General features: G+C 39.0%; 1 protein-coding gene across 1 annotated transcript; it reads right to left on the reverse strand.

Annotated features, from left to right (window-relative positions):
- LOC109235250 (putative RING-H2 finger protein ATL21A) lies at window positions 10,316-13,025 on the reverse strand. Its single transcript, XM_019401286.1, has 2 exons — window positions 12,274-13,025; window positions 10,316-10,926 (listed from the first exon to the last, which is right to left on the reverse strand). The coding sequence occupies exons 1-2, from the start codon at window positions 12,965-12,967 to the stop codon at window positions 10,490-10,492; spliced, it is 1,131 nt and encodes a 376-aa protein (XP_019256831.1). The 5' UTR covers window positions 12,968-13,025; the 3' UTR covers window positions 10,316-10,489.

The following is a 16,427-nucleotide window of genomic DNA, read 5'->3' on the forward strand; positions in this document are numbered from 1 at the left end:
CGTTATAGTGGACGACTATTCCAGATTCACCTGGACTCTGTTCCTCAGAACCAAGGATGAAACCTTTCAAGTGTTTGTGGCATTTGTGAAGAAGATCCAGGTGAAGATGAGCCATAATGTAGTATGTATCAGGTCTAACCATGGGACAGAATTTGACAATGCCAAATTCGACGAATTCTGTGCTGAAAAAGGCATCACTCATAATTTTTTTAGCTCCAAGAATACCTCAACAAAATGGTGTTGTGGAGGGGAGAATAGGACTCTTGAAGACATGGCAAGAATAATGTTGATTGATAGTGGCATTGCAAAAGTCTTCTGGGCCAAAGCCGTCAACGCTGCATGCTACTTGGTGAACAGGAGCATGATCAGGTCCCTTTTGAACAAAACGCCATATGAACTGCTGAACGGAAGGAAGCCCAACCTGACACATTTAAGGACATTTGGCTGCAAATATTTTGTCCTCAACAATGGCAAGGAAGCAATTGAAAAATTTGATTCCAAAAGCGATGAAGGAATATTTATGGACTATTCATCACAAAGTAAAGCCTACAAAGTATACAACAAAAGAACTCAATGTGTTGAGGAAAGCATACATGTGATCTTCAATGAATCTCATCAGTCATGTGGAAAGGATTTGAATGATAAAAATGATCAAGACGGAGAATAGTCAATTGTCCCTGGTGAAACCATTGACATGGCTAATGGAAAGGCTGATATAATGAGCCACGTCGAGGAATCAAATGAGGATGGTGCAACCATATCTCCAATTGATGGAGAGGAACCTGGTCCCTCAATCACAATAATTGAAGCTGAGAATAGAGTCGTCGATGCTGTCCAAGGTACCCCACATGCTGAGATAAGAAGAATCCAAGGATCACAATCTGAAATACCTAAATCCTCCAACAATGAGACTCAGGTCTCTAATTGAAAGCACAAAAGTTCACACCCTCTTGAAAATATAACCACTCCTCTTGATTCAGGAATTCAAACCAGATCAAAGACAAGAAACTCACTTGCCTTCTCAGCCTTTCTCTCTCAAATAGAGCCCAAAAATATCAAGGAAGCATTGAAAGACGGAAACTGGATTACAGCTATGCAAGAAGAGCTCCATCAATTTGAGAGGAACAACGTATGGCACCTGGTTCCATGACCTGCTGACCGAGCTGTTATAGGAACCAGGTGGGTATTCAGAAACAAACTTGATGAGTTTGGAAACACAATAAGGAACAAGGCAAGGCAATAGTTCAAGGCTACAATCAGGAAGAAGGGATTGACTATGATGAAACTTTTGCTCCAGTTGCTTGAATGGAGGCAATCAGAATTCTCATTGCCTTTGCATCTCATATGAAATTCAAATTGTTCCAAATGGATGTCAAAAGTGCGTTTCTAAAATGGTTTTCTAAAGGAGGAGGTCGTCGTCAAGCAACCACCTGGATTTGAGAATCATGAGCACCCTGAGCACGTCTTTAAACTTGATAAGGCTTTGTATGGGCTAAAGCATGCTCCTCGTGCTTGGTATGAAAGGTTGTCAAAAGTTCTTCTAGAAAAAGGTTTTACAAGAGGAAAAATTGACAACACCCTTTTTTCTGAAGAAACGAGAAAGGAACCTGCTCATTGTGCAAGTTTATGTTGATGCCATCATTTTTAGAGCAACAAACGATTCTCTGTGTGAGGAATTTGCAAAACTCATGGGAAGTGAGTTTGAAATGAACATGATGGGGAACTAAATTTTTCTTGGGTTTAAAAGTGAAGCAAACTCCCAAGGGGACAATGATAAGTTAGCAGAAGTACATCAAAGAGCTGCTGAAGAGATTTGACTTGGAATGATCAAAAATCATTGCTACTCCCATTGCCACAGCCACTCGTCTGGAGTTGGATGAACCTGGTTCCTCTGTGAATGAGACCATGTATAGAGGTATCATAGGGTCACTCCTGTATCTCACAACAAGCAGACCGGATATTGTTTTTAGTGTGCGTCTTCGTGCCAGGTTTCAATCTAATCCAAAGGAGTCTCGTCTGAAGGCAGCCAAGAGAATCCTGAGATATCTCAAAGGAACACAAGACCCGGTTCTCTACTATCCCTCAGGAGACAATTATGATCTAATTGGGTATGCTGAAGCTGACTACGCTGGGTACCTGGTGGACAGGAAAAGCACTTCTGGCATGGCACATTTTTTGGGTTCATGTCTGATTTCATGGGGTACAAGAAAACAAAACTCAGAGGCACTCTCAACTGCAGAAGCTGAATATGTGGCGGTTGCATCTTGATGTGCTCAACTGTTGTGGATTAAACAGCAGCTGGAAGATTTTGGTGTGTTTTCTGATTGCGTGCCCTTGCTATGTGACAATACCAGTGCTCTCAACATGACCAAGAATCTAGTTCAACATAAGAGAACAAAGCACATCGATGTGCAACATCATTTTCTCAGAGATAATATTGAAACAGGGCTTATCTGTATGAAATTTTGCAGCATAGAAGATCAAATTGCAGACATATTCACCAAAGCACTGAGCAGAGAGCACTTTTAAAGGAATCGCTTGTCACTAGGGTTGATGAAATCAAGCTGAGGACCTGGTCCCTCGATGATTGGCTACGAAAGAAATGTAGAGGTAAAATAGCTAAAAAGTGTTTTCTGGAAAAGTATAACTCATCTCTATACAGTTACAGGTAGACACGCATGACGATTACAAAGCAAACAAGCAGCTAATGCATCACACATTGGTTAAACGATGAGGCTTACATTTGCAAAATCTGTCAGGAACCCGGTTCCCTCGACACAGGTTAGTAGTTCCTTTGTACCCTCATGCACAATTTTTAAACGGCTGAAACGATGCCACGTCATCAAACTGTCAGTTTCTTTTCTTTCCCGTTTTTTGAACCCAAGCATCTCACCCCTTTATGAAGTGACCCGACTACCCAAATTGCCACATATTCCTGTCCGGTCCCCCACCCCTATTAAATAACGCCTCTCACAGTCACTCTCACAACTATCCACATAAAAAATCCAAAATTCCTCTTTTTCCTTCTTCAAACCAAACACCTTCTTCTTCAACTCACTAAACTCCATCATGTCTAAAAATCAGGAAGCCCAAAGTGCTCCAAGCATCGTCCCCACTTTGTCTTCACCCGTTGAACCACCAGTGTTAGAGCCCACACTCCCCACTCCGACCAATCCAAACCTAAATCAGAGTCACAACCACCTACCTTTCTGACCCAGTCGAGTACTGGTTTTTATCGGAGTTGCAAAACTTCGACTCCCAAAAAGTTTGTGGTTGTGATCTCTCCTTCTGCCTTGCCTGAAGAAATGGTCGAATAGGATACAGTAGAGGTAGAAGAAAATCAAGAAGTTTCTAGTCTACCTGTGGAAGAAAGCTCTGCCATAGAACAAGATGTGGGTCATATCTATGTTGAATCGACAATTACAGCCCCTGGCCTTGATTCTACAGGTAATACTCTTCCTACTTCTGAGTTTACCATGAGGTTACAGGAACAAGAGGCCATAGAAAATATGTTGTCAATAGCTGCTGAGGGAAGTGTTATTGGGGGTGGTGAAGGTGTGTTTGAGTCTCAGGGGGAAGAAAATTGTACACTAGTGGAGAGTAGGGAACTGGTGCCTGTTGAAACATCAGCACCAGACAGTACTACTAGGGCACCAACTGAGGGACCTGATTCCTCCACCCAAGAGAAGACAACCCCTGGTTCCTCTCAATCACCCCAGGTCAGTATTGATCCTGCTCCCTCTCCTCACTTCTACGCTGAGCCTTTATCCATAGTTGTTCCTGAAATGAGACCTTTATCTAAGGAGGAAAATACGGATAGTGAAGAAGAAGATTATTATAATGTGGCTATGGCAAGCCTTATTAGTGCTAGGAGTAGAAAACTACCTCCCCGGGGGTCAACGTCTAAGAGGCCCATCATGAGGTTGCAAAATAAGGAAGAATTTGAGTCAGTCTTAAGGAAAAGAAGAAGAGGAGATTGGTGAAAGATGGAAAGGTTGTCAATGAAAAGGTAGTGCCTCCTGCACTAGTCGTGAATATTGATGATGAGGTAGAAGAGAACCTGGTTCTTTGGTTCGTAAGTCCTCAAAGAACCTTACTGTTCCAAATTCCAAAAGGGAGTCATCTGTGAGTGAAAAGGAGCTGAGAAGGGTTGAGGGTGAAAATTCTGGTGAGAAAGAGAGTGAGAAGGTAGTTGAGGATTCCTGTGAAAACGTGGCTGAGGAGTCTGCTGAGAAGATGTCCAAGAAGTCCACAGACAAAGGGAAGAGTGTGAGAAAATCAGTGAAAATGAAGGCTAGTGCTAGTGAGGAACCTGGTTTCTCAAAGAAGGCCAAGGTTGATGCAATCCAAGATCCTGGCAGGGAAAATTTGAGAAACCAAAAGGTGTTGTGGGATCGCACATTTGCCCCTAATATTCTTGACTTCTCAGGAATGCGCCAATTGGCTGACATTAAGGGTGTCAAACGGGCTGGGTTGACCCATTTCCAGATCGGCCCAGATCGGTTGAAACCCGGACCTGACCGGACCGGTACTTAGGGGGCCGGGTGGGCTGGGTTAGGGGGGTTGGTCCGTTCACCTTAATACATCCGGTTAACCGGACCGGTCAACCAAAATTCCTGTCTAACCGGTTAACCGGCCCGGACCGGTTTAACGGCTAGATTTTTGAATTTTTTTAAAAAAGTTTTAGACCGTTGGCAACGGTCAGCTGGAGATATATTAACACATGGTAACCCATCTAAATTTAACATTCCAGAAGATGGACAAGAAGTTCATATTGATTATGAAGAACTTATTAAGGCAATGCAAAACCTTTGAATTTACTCTTTTTTCGTTAAGTTACTTGTTGTTAAATGTAAAGTTCAATTTGTAAGTTTGAATTTTGAAATAAAAAAGCACTTGCAATTTATAAGTGCAATTTTTTTCCATCTTCATTGTATTCTTTAATTTTTACTTTATATTAATATAAATTACAATAGTTATATAAAATACAACAAAAAAAAATTAACACTAACCCGGCCCAGCCCGGCCCCTTGGACCCGTAACCCTTACGGTTTATTTTTTATCCGGATGGACCCGGACCTGTTAAGCCAGGTTTAGACTAACCCGTAACCGGCCCGGATTGGAAACCGACCGGTTTTATTTTTTCTCAACCCGGCCCGACCCGGACCACCCGTTTAACACCCTTAGCTGACATCGCTAAATACCAACAGTGGACACATCTGTTCACTAGTGACAGTCCTAAGGTTTATGAGGAAGAAGTGCGCAGTTTCTGTGCCGACTTCCACACAGTTGAAGATGATAATATTTGTCTGAAAGTGAATGGTGTTGATTTTGTGATGGACACTGATGTGCTGGTAGCCATTTTGGGCGTGGCTATTGGGGGTCTGTCTTCTGTTGATGGAACTTGCTCCTCGAACTTCAGAAATTCCATCTTAAAGGATCAGGCAATCCAGCAAGGGTAACAGGTACACAAGAAGGCCCTCTCTCCAGTATACCAACTGTTGTTTGAATTGGTGAACAAGGTTCTACTCCCTCGTGCAGAAAGATGGTCCATTACATCATGAGCAGACCTGGTTCTCATGGAAGCCCTGGATGGCTACACAATGATAAACCTGCCTGGCCTTATGATAGAACAGATGAAGAAGGTGACAGATTTCAAGGATGGTAATCATAGGCTGCCCTGCGGGTTCCTCCTCACTAAGGTCTTTGAATTCTTCAAATCATAGGCTGCCCTGCGGGTTCCTACTCATAAGCAAACCTTCTCCAAGACCACCTTCGAGGAGTGTGAATGCATTGAAAAGAGTGGAGGGGTTGGCAGCACTTCTAGTATCTCTCAGTTGATCAATGCTCAGAATAGTGCCACTGAAGAGATAAGAAAGCTAAAGGCAAGGAATGCCATTCTCGAAGGTCAGCTAAGTCAGGTTCAGGAGGCACCTGGTTCCAGCAGCTCTCAAAGCACAGAGGTTGCTTGTCTGACAAAAGAAAATGCCGACCTCAGGAAACAGGTTGAGGACCAGAAGGAGAGACTGCTCAATGAGTAGGTGTCAGCAAATGCTCGATTGGACATCCTTCTTAGAACCCTTGCTTCTTCATCTGGGCCTTCCCCTTCCAGTGCTCCCTAAACAGTGTCCCCTTCCCAAGTGTCAAGTTCTTAGTGTCCGTCTTCTGTTTTAGTTTTGATGATGTTTATGACTGGTACTTTTGTTTTTGCTGTTTTTATTTTGTGGATGTGTTTGGAAACAATGGAACTGCTCCCTGCTTAATTATCCAAAATTAATGAAAGTTTCATCCTTTGCTCTGTATGCCTTGATCTTCTTCTCTGTTTTTAGTCATGATTGTGCGCACACAAGTGTCATGAGTTAACTAAGCTAGACTTCTTTTTGCTTAAGGCTTGCTACTGATCTTTTTTTTATGCCAAAAGGGGGGGAAATAATTGAGGGGGAACAGGATGGGGAACAGATTCAGGGGGAATATAGGAAATGCGAATGTCATTCTGGTTCTTAGAGGGAACTTAAATGCTAAGTTTGTCATCATCAAAAAGGGGAAAATTGATAGGTTATATGTGTATCTCTATTGTGTTTTGATGATCTAACAAACTTACTGTACCAGATAAGGAACCTGTTACACATCCTCAAGAACTTAAGATCAACAAGTCTCCAGTTGGGGACACGGTTCAACTCTTCAGAGTCAAAGGAACAACAGAGGGAACAGACAGCTACCAGTTCCCGTGGTGACTATACAAGTCAACCCTCCCAGCTATAAAGTTGTTGCCTGCACACGCAACAGTGCAAAAACATGCAGCAATCAACTTTATGGGGAATGCCGTTTACCTAACGTGTTTGCATCATTCAAGTGATGTTACAAATGAATTATTAACATCAAGCAAAGGTAAAACAAAATACTTGCACATTGAAGAATTAATCAAATATTCTCTCAAGTCATCTATCAATCTTGTAAGTGACTCTCAAGGGCATCAAGAACAAAGAACAACATAACAACATACCAGTTTCCTATATCGAGTTATTACATGTCCTTAGTTATGTTGCACCTTTGTTAAAGCACTCTACTTGTACTTCCTACTAAGCTTAGTTAGAAGCATTGTGTAGGGAATCTTTGTAAATCATAAACCCTTGTGTTTATGTCTTGGCTAGAGTTAGTCGAGTTGTAAGTCTTTGTAATAGAGTTATTACAAAGTGGCTTGTAATAGAGTTGTTACAAGTTAGTGAGGGATTAAGAGGTCAATTCCTAGGTTACAATAGGTTGTAATCTAAAGTTTGTTCAGTAGTGAAGTTGAAAACCTACAAGGGTAGGTCGTGGTTTTTGATCTCGTGAGCTGGGAGTTTTCCACGTAAAACTCCATTGTGTCATTTACTTACTGCAGCGTGTGTGTGTTCTGTCAGAACTAATAGAGAACCCGGTTCTCTATATAGTTTGGTGGACCCTTAGTTTCTATCAGCTGTGTCATCGGTTGCACAATCTGGAGATGGGGGAGGGAGATGGAGCGGAGAGTCAAGGTAAAAACCCAGGGAGAAATAAAAGAAAACAACAAATGTGATAACTTAATGTAAGATAAGTCAAATGAAAGTAATTCAGCTTGAAAATTAAAACCTTTACAGCTCATGATAATTTGTCTTGTAGACTTTCTTAAAATCTTACCACGAAATTATTTGGATTGTTTTGGCTTAAAACCAAGTATAAACGACGAGTGAATTTTCAAGTCGATAACTATGTGTCAGGAGTTGACTGAAGCTTGAACTCATGACACCAAACTGTGGATTGGAGTGCACTAAATTTTGATTACAATTGCAGCAGCTAAAATTCTGAAGACATTACAAGTTTTATTAAGTTTAATCCATAAGAAATTTAAATTTACCATAAATTGAATATATATTAATCGAGATAAATATTATAAGCTAGTATGTTGGATCAATTATTTAAATCTATTTAAATTGATTTAAACAGAAGTCCAATATACTATTGGGCTAGCTCATTAATTGGTCTTCTATCAAATGGGTCGGCTCATGAGCCTCAAACGCAGTGGTCCAAAGTTACTCTTAACTTAGCGTGATATTATCCACTTTAAGTCAAGCCTGCACGATTTTTCCAAAAAGGCCTCACATCATTAAAAGATCGCTACACCTTATATATGTTACTAGACTGTATTTGTAAAATAATTCTGGAAATATAAATGAACATAAACAGAAATAACATAAAACCAATTCGAGCCCACTGAATTCACAGTGTTTCCTTAAGGAATTTAATCCCCTCCTAGTACCCAAGGTTATGGATTATTTTCTCCCAGGATAGAACGAATTACACACTGGTGTAGTGGTACTTCAAACCCCAGTGTTTCAGCGAACACAAAGTTCGGTAGCAAATCACACTTACTTTTTGCTTTGTTTGATGCTAAAAGTATGCAGAAGAAGGAGAAGAAACTCAGAAAATCGTAGTGAAATTCTGAGCAGAATAGTATTGTATTTATAGCCAAAGTTAGGCTGAAATCTGAAGAGGTGCAACTCTTCAGAATGGCTGTTTATGCAAAACGCCCACAGCATAAATGCCATTACATAAATGGCCATTTACTCAATAATAAAGAGGGAAAATAAAGAGGGAAAATTGAAGAGGGTAGTTACTTTTCTGTTACCAAAACAGAAAAACGGATTGGATTTAATATTAATATTTTATTAATATTTTGTTATTAAAACAAATATTTAATAACATTTCTGTTAATATTTTACTATTAACAAATAAATTTGGTCCAAAAAGTTAATCAATCAATCGATCATTTGACCAAAGCCGAAGCCGAAGCCGAAGCCGAAGCTGAAGCCGAGCCGAGCGACGACGACGACGACGGTGCGAGGCTTGCCTTCTTCTCAACTCTTTAAGAGCTAGAAGAAGAGCAATTGCTTATATACCCATAAAAAACCTCTTCCTCTTCCAATATGGGACAATGCCCATTTGCCAAGGGGGGAACTTAAAATTTCATTCAAAAATTTTATTTCCCTCCATTTCCCATTCACCCTCTTTTAAGTATTTAATATATTAATTAAACACATCCAAAACCCAACAATATACATATGCTTCCAATATTTTCAGCTACCAATATGAGAATTTGTTCACACACCCAACTTATTGCGGAAGATTGTGGGTTAATTAACTAGCACACAGTCACACACAGGGGCGGATCTATGTATAAGGGATGGGGTGGTACGCCACCCACAAGCTTTGGCCAGAGACTATGCGAACTACAATAGTATATATACATGCATGTATAGAAATAATTTAAGTGGCACCCTTAATAACAAAATGATTCAACTGGTAAGGCACTGTCATTTTCACCCTTGCGGCGGGAGACCGAGTCCAGCTTAGCATAATCTTTGTTTGGTGCAGTTAACCCGCTACAATTACAGGAGGAGGGTTATTCCTTTATTTCTTCTTTCTCTTTCGTTAATTGATCTTTTTTGTTTATTAGTAGTTTCCATTGACTTTTTCTTTGATTTTATTAGGCTGTTTTAAAATTTCTTTTCTCTTTTTTGTTACTTTAAACATTAAATATAAAATATAAAGAAAAAATTCACAAATCTTTTTTTCCTCGTCAAAAAAAAAAAATCCCCACTATTGCGCTTTCCCAACTCCTCCATGATTTATGAATAGATGATAAGAAAATTAATTTTTTCCTCCAGGAGCACAACTCCGGTAAATCTATTTGCAGAAACCAAAAAATATAAATAGAAATCCTTGAATAAGTTACGGTTCTAATCAAGGATGAAAATTTATTTTGTTATCAAATTGCTCTAAAGTAGGACAATTGTATACAATGTTGAGTGAGTTAATTTTTATAAACAATAGTAAATTGAATAATGTCTGTAATCTTGATCCTATTTTAATATTTAGAGTGCTTATTAGAATAAGTTTTTGCTTTGAGTATCTAAATATAAATTGATAACGAGCCTTTTTTTCTTTTACAAAATGCATACTCCAGTTGAATCTTATGCCTTTTTTCCAAGTTATTATAATTATTACATACTTTTTTGCTCGATCGGTTTGTCTATATTAACCTCAAAGACGAATAATCTGAACCGAAATCCAAATAAACCAAACCGATTAAATTTATACCCTATTTAAACAATGTAAATTGTAGCATGGGTGTGTTCAAAATTTGTGGCACCCGGAGCCTTTAACTCCTGGATTCGCCTCAGGTCACACATAAAGTAAATAGAGAAGGAAAAATTAACACAACAATTTATTGAGGTTCGGCTAAGCCTAATTCTCAGGGCAGAAGCAGAAAGTGTTTTTCACTAAGAAGGAAAAGAAAAACACAACAACAAAAAAAGGTTTTACATTCCATGAGCATATGTACATGTTTGAATTGAGATATACAATTTTAATTTTAGAATGGAACGTGTAAAACAAACAAACAGAAAAAGGTGTGATGTGAAAAATGCATACAAAGACAAGATCACGAGATGTGGGATATTAGAACGTGTTATTAAGAATTAACATGAGCAGGAGAAGGAGTATTTCTACAAACAGGACAAGTACCATTGATCTTTAACCATTCATCAATGCATTCAGCATGGAAACAATGTTCACATTCAGGTATGCATCTCACTGTCTCTTTTGGATGGTACTCTGCCAAACATATTGGACAAGTTCCATGATTTGGCCCTGGAACTCTCCGACTTTCTCCTAGCACAACTTTTGTGTAGGATTCGATCGTCGTATCGTCGAGGCCGGTGGTCGCTTCCGGTTGTGGTGCTACGGCTGCCGTACCAGCCGTAGTGTTCTGGACTGCAGCCGCCGCTCGACGGCTGTATCGGCTTTGCTCAAAGCAGATGTAACATGTCACACCAAATGAACATGTGATGGCTGGTATCACTAAAGATAGTGCAACAATTCGGAAAATTTGTATACCTCGTGTATGGCCTGCAAGTAAAATTATGGTAATGTTAAGGCCAAAACAATAAACTAAAATGCCTCTGTCATGTTATTGCTTCTGCTTCTGCTGTGCCTAAGAGTAACGTAGACTTCTTTACCTGCTAAACTTAGTAAATTTTGCTAATAATTCCTGATGTAATTTGAACGCAAGGAATGTGACACACTCGCTATCTTTAACTCAAGTTAAACATATACTTAAATTTTTTAACAATACATAATTATGGAGTATTAAGTTTGAACCCATTTTCATAAAGAAATAATGTGTGCAGCGATAATTGTACCCATTAGCTTAAAATTTAGATCAGATTCTCTCAGCTAAAGTAATATTAATCCAAATCAATTTCAATAATTCTGAATTTATCAACTATCAAGTTGTTAAAATTAAAACCTGTAAGGTTATAGAATGGCATATATATTCATCATTATCTGCACGATCTCAGCCGATAGTAAAGTTGGTGAAATAATAATACATAAACACTTAAATATTAGTCTTATTCCTCCATAAGTTTGACATTTGAGTACTATATATGTTAAAAGCTTTAATTAAAGAGGGCAACTTGACCCAATCAAGGTCAAAATGTTGTTAGCCACATTGGTTTTTATCCGTTAAATACTCTCAGCTAACCCTGGTTACTTTTAAAGTATAATCACTTCGAAGTTTAAATAAAGAAAGAGTATAACGGTAGATTGTGGATCAGTCTAACTATAATAAATCTTCTTAATACTAAAAATGAATATATACAAAGGATTGCTTAGTGTCCTATCTATTTTTAAATAAAGTAGCGTCATGAACAATAGGTTAACGATCCACCAGCACTCCACCATTTGTTGGATGTGCAAATAAAGTTTCACATTAGAAATCGATAAGAAAAAGAAGTTAATATAAGGTGTATGCATGATTTTAGAGATATTTACAGAAATAGCCAGCCGATTTCACAATTTACCATCCTAACCTATAAATATATTATATATTGATTATACATGGTTATACATATATTATACTTGAATTATACATATTATTTTCAGTTTAAGCAGTTAGATAGGCGGCTATTTAGGAAAATTCTTCATGTTTTTTCAATAGCCACTTTTTAGGGAACACCTTGTGGTATTGCCACATCATACGGACTTGGCCTAAAGCAAAGACTATTTTTTGGCCGATTTAACCCAAGAGACTGAGCTATTCAAGAACAATAAACTTAGTGTTTGTAACCAACTTCAAGTCTTCAACCAATTATTAAGATTCGGGCATAGTTGATTGATACTCTTAGCAAACTTTGGCTGAAAATATTGAAGGAGAAATGGGAGGAAACTGTAAATGGAAAAAATATTTAGTACCAGTTCCAGGAGCGTCAAAGCATTGAATTTCTCCAGTAGTTGCATTTTTAAACCCACAAAGATCTTGTTGTGCTTCACAATCTTGGCAGTTGGGTTCATTCCATGTTAACACAAGATCAAGATTAAGATCAGTTGAAAAAACTGACTCATATTCAGAAGTCCATGAAACAGGAAGAGACAAAGTACTATTTACACTGCAGTTATATAAACTTGTCATTTCTTTTGCAAAACTCCTTGAAGAAGTAGCTAACATGGAGGTTGTAGAATTACTTAGACAACCAATAACATTGAAATTAGACGTGATCAAATCTGTAGAACAAGTCAAGAACGTATAGTTCCGATAAAAAACCGCCTTGAAGGGAGAAGAAGAAGAAGATTGAAAATCAATAAGCCGTTTTGGAAGGCAATTAGATGGATCATAGAGTTGAATTTCTTGTGCAACGTAGTCGATATCACGTACATAGAAATTTCCTGCACCTCCTACATTTAGAATTGCTCTGCCTTGACTGTTGCATGTAAGATTGAAATCAGGATAGCTACAGTGCTGAAGATTTATTGTCCCTTGTAATCCAAAAGGAAATCGTATATCAAAGTGGTTGATTCCACACATGGAATCTTGGCAATCATATCTTGCAATTGCATAGACAGATGCAAAGAGAAGAAAAGAGACAAAGAAGACTTGCAAATTGCCCATATGTTTCAAGAATCAATCTCGATACGGATACGGATAGGCGGCTTATAGAAATAATTAAAGCATATAGAATTCCATTAATTTATTAGTTGTTTCAAAAGTCAAAAGTTTGAGTTGCTGTTCATGCCAAAGATGTTATGAGACTGTTCAACAGAAAATATAAAATCCAACATATAAAATTGAGTAACAGAGGATGTGACGCCGTAGGTTAACGCTAGAGTTAAAAATAAAAAACTGAATACAAATCCGTAGGGACACGTATGAGCCTGAACAAGCAGAACAGATACAAATAATTCATAATAATTGATTGATTGATTATTAACAAATGGAAAAAATGTTAACTGCTCCATTTCCTTGAAAACACTGTATTCGTAAACTCATAGGAAGTAAATGCTTTAAAAGTTCCATTAGTTTATCTTTAAGTTGCTTCAATAGGAGTACAAGAAAGCACAAAACATAAGGAGATAAGACTACAGAATATGAATTTTGCCTGTTGACTAATGTGAATAATATTAGTAATATATACAAAACGAGAATGGCTTGACAACAGTATTAAATTACATTTGTTTGAATTTTCTAGGTATAACTTGGTGGAGTACTCAATTTGCAACCTGTTGAAAATGGGGCAATTGCATCATCTATCGGGTTATATCCGGTACTTGCGGACCTTTTTTTCTTAATGATGGTGCGCGAGTGAACTTGTGACACCTCTGACTATTCCACCGAGTACTTGCATTCTCGCGGCAATTACAAATATATGGTAACTCTACCTATCAAGGGTTAGACAAATAAGAAATCATCTATTTTTGCTACTCTGATATCCTGGTTTCTCGTGCTAGTATTTGTGGAATAATAAACTCTTAACTTCTTAGAAAGAAAGATTAAACTTGCCATTATCTAGCAAAATTATAAGAGCTGTCCATATATTCTTATAGAAGCAATTTCACCATTCTTCTCGGACTTCATGGCAAGGAATTTTATGTGAAGACCTGTCATCCTAAATATGACAGAGGTTCGAGCTGTGGAAACAATCATTAATGTTTGTGAAATGATCCGACCGGTCGTTTTGAGCATTTGCACTTCGCTCGGTCGTTTGAGGGCATGAGTAGCTCCGTATGATGTATTATGACTTATGTGAACCGTCGATTTTGGTTTTCAGGTTATTCGGAATTGATTTGGAAGAATGGTTCTCAACTAGAGGCTTCAAATTGGAAAGGTTTGACCAAGTTTGACTTTTTAGTATTTGACCTCGGATTAGATTTCTGATGAATCTGTTAGCTCCATTGGGTGATTTTGGACTTAGGAGCGCGTCCGGATCGTGATTTGGAGGTACGTGGTAGAATTTGGCTTGAAATGGCGAAAGTTGAAATTTTGAAAAGTTTGACTGGGAGTGGACTTTTTGATATCGGGGTCATATTTCCGATTCCGGAAGTTGTAGCAGGTCCGTAATGTCAAATGTGACCTATGTGCAAAATTTGAGGTCAATCGGACGTGATTTGATAGGTTTCGGCATCGGTTGTGGAAGTTGAAGTTTCAAAGTTTAATGATTTCGAATTTAGGTGTGATTCATCGTTTCTATGTTGTTATGTGTGTTTTGAGGCCTCAAGTAGATTCGTGTGATGTTATCGGACTTGTTGGTATATTTGGTCGGGGTCCCGAGTGGCTCGAGTGAGTTTCAGACGAGGTTCGGATCATTTTCCTTTCATGTTGCATTGCTCAAGGCTGCTGGTTCTGTTGTTTCCGCATATGCGGAAGAATGCACGCAGATGCGAGTTCGTAGATGCGGACAGTTGATCATAGAAGGGAAGTTTGGGCTAGTGAACTGGAGTCGCAGGTGCGAAGATTCTCCCGCACCTGCGTGGTCGCAAAAGCAGAAGTTTTGGCGCAGAAGCGGATGTTGCGCAGGTGCGATGGGCTTTTCCGCACATGCGGTTGAGCAGATGCGTGGTATGGATCGCAAAAGCGGGGGCCAATTTTAGTGTTATATCGCAGAAGTGGAGTTTTGGTCGTTTCTGCGACACCGCATATGCGGTTATGTGTCCGTAGAAGCGGAAGTGCTGGGCAGAATGATAAATACAAGGGTTCGCGATTTTGGCTTCATTTTAACATTTCCAAGCTCGGATTCAGGCGATTTTTGGAGCAATTCTCACCATATGAATTGGGATAAGTGTTCTATACTCGGTCTTGGTTATATTTCATGAATCTATCTTCGATTTTAGCTTTTGGTTGATGAATTGAAGGAGGACATTGGGGGTTTTGGCCTAAAGTTTCATACTATGAATTTTTGAGTTTTCAACGCCGACTTGGAGTCGGATTTGAGTGAAACTAGTATGGTTGGACTCTTAATTGAATGGGTTAACGGATTTTGTGAGTTTTGTCGAGTTTCGAGGCGTGGGCCCGGGTATGATTTTCGGCCGAATTTGGGATTTGATGTAGAATTCGATCTTTATCAATTGTAATTGCTTCCTTGGGCTTTATCTGATGTATTTGAGTTGCTTCTGGCTAGTTTTGAGTCGTTCGGAGGTCACTACGCGCGTGATGGCATTCTTGGAGCATCGCTTGGCTTGCTCGGTGTCGTAATCGGCTTGTTTAAGATAAGTAACTCTTCTAAACTTAGTGTTGAGGGTATAGAACCCCGAATTACGTGCTATGTGATTGATGTTGAGGTGACGCACATGCTAGGTGATGGGCGTGTAGGCATGCACCCTGTGAATTGTGACTCTGTTGTTTCCAAGTAGCTGAATATCGGCCTTATTTTGTTGATATCTCTGATTTCACCATGTGATAAAGTAAATGAGTTGTATATCATGCTAGATATCATGTTTAGGCTTTATGCTGATATTGTTGGGACCCATAGTGGCCGTTTCTTGCTGTCATCTCATTGATTTCATTGACATTTCGTACTCAGTCACATTCATGCATTTATATCATGTCTCAGTCTCAATTGTTACTTATTGATACATCATATCATTGTTCCGGGTCAGTTTTCATGGCATTATGAGCCCGTGGGGTGAGACTTGGGAGATTGATGACTGAGTGAGGCCGATAGCCTGATTATGAGTGATAGTTATGGGATCGGGCTGCACGCCGCAGCGGTTATATTGATTTATGCCATGATTGGCCTGTTATAACGCTTGGGCTAAAGGAGCCCCTCTAGAGTCTACACACCCCCAGTGAGCGCGGTTGATTATATTCAGGGATGGATCTTCCCTTGGTATGGAGATGGATCTTCTCCATGAGGCTGGATTGGCCTATTTCCTCGGTACTGGAGACTGATGGTCAGTGATGTATATATTTCGAGATGGATCTTCCCTGGGCCGTATGAGTCATATACAGTACCGAGTGGTTGAGCATATATATATATATATATATATATATATATATATATATATATNTATATATAATACAAACATGCAATTATTATCTTTTAACTCTTTTGTATAAAAGAAAAACTAATTGTATT

Source organism: Nicotiana attenuata, chromosome 12 (assembly GCF_001879085.1).
Source record: "Nicotiana attenuata strain UT chromosome 12, NIATTr2, whole genome shotgun sequence".
NCBI classification, from domain to species: Eukaryota; Viridiplantae; Streptophyta; class Magnoliopsida; order Solanales; family Solanaceae; genus Nicotiana; species Nicotiana attenuata.

Excerpts from the sequence above, each read along its gene's own strand:
- LOC109235250 (XM_019401286.1), bottom strand. The coding sequence starts at position 12,967 with ATGGGCAATTTGCAAGTCTTCTTTGTCTCTTTTCTTCTCTTTGCATCT. Across the intron at positions 10,927-12,273 it reads CTTTGACGCTCCTGGAACTG|GCCATACACGAGGTATACAA; the intron begins GTACTAAATATT and ends TTTTACTTGCAG.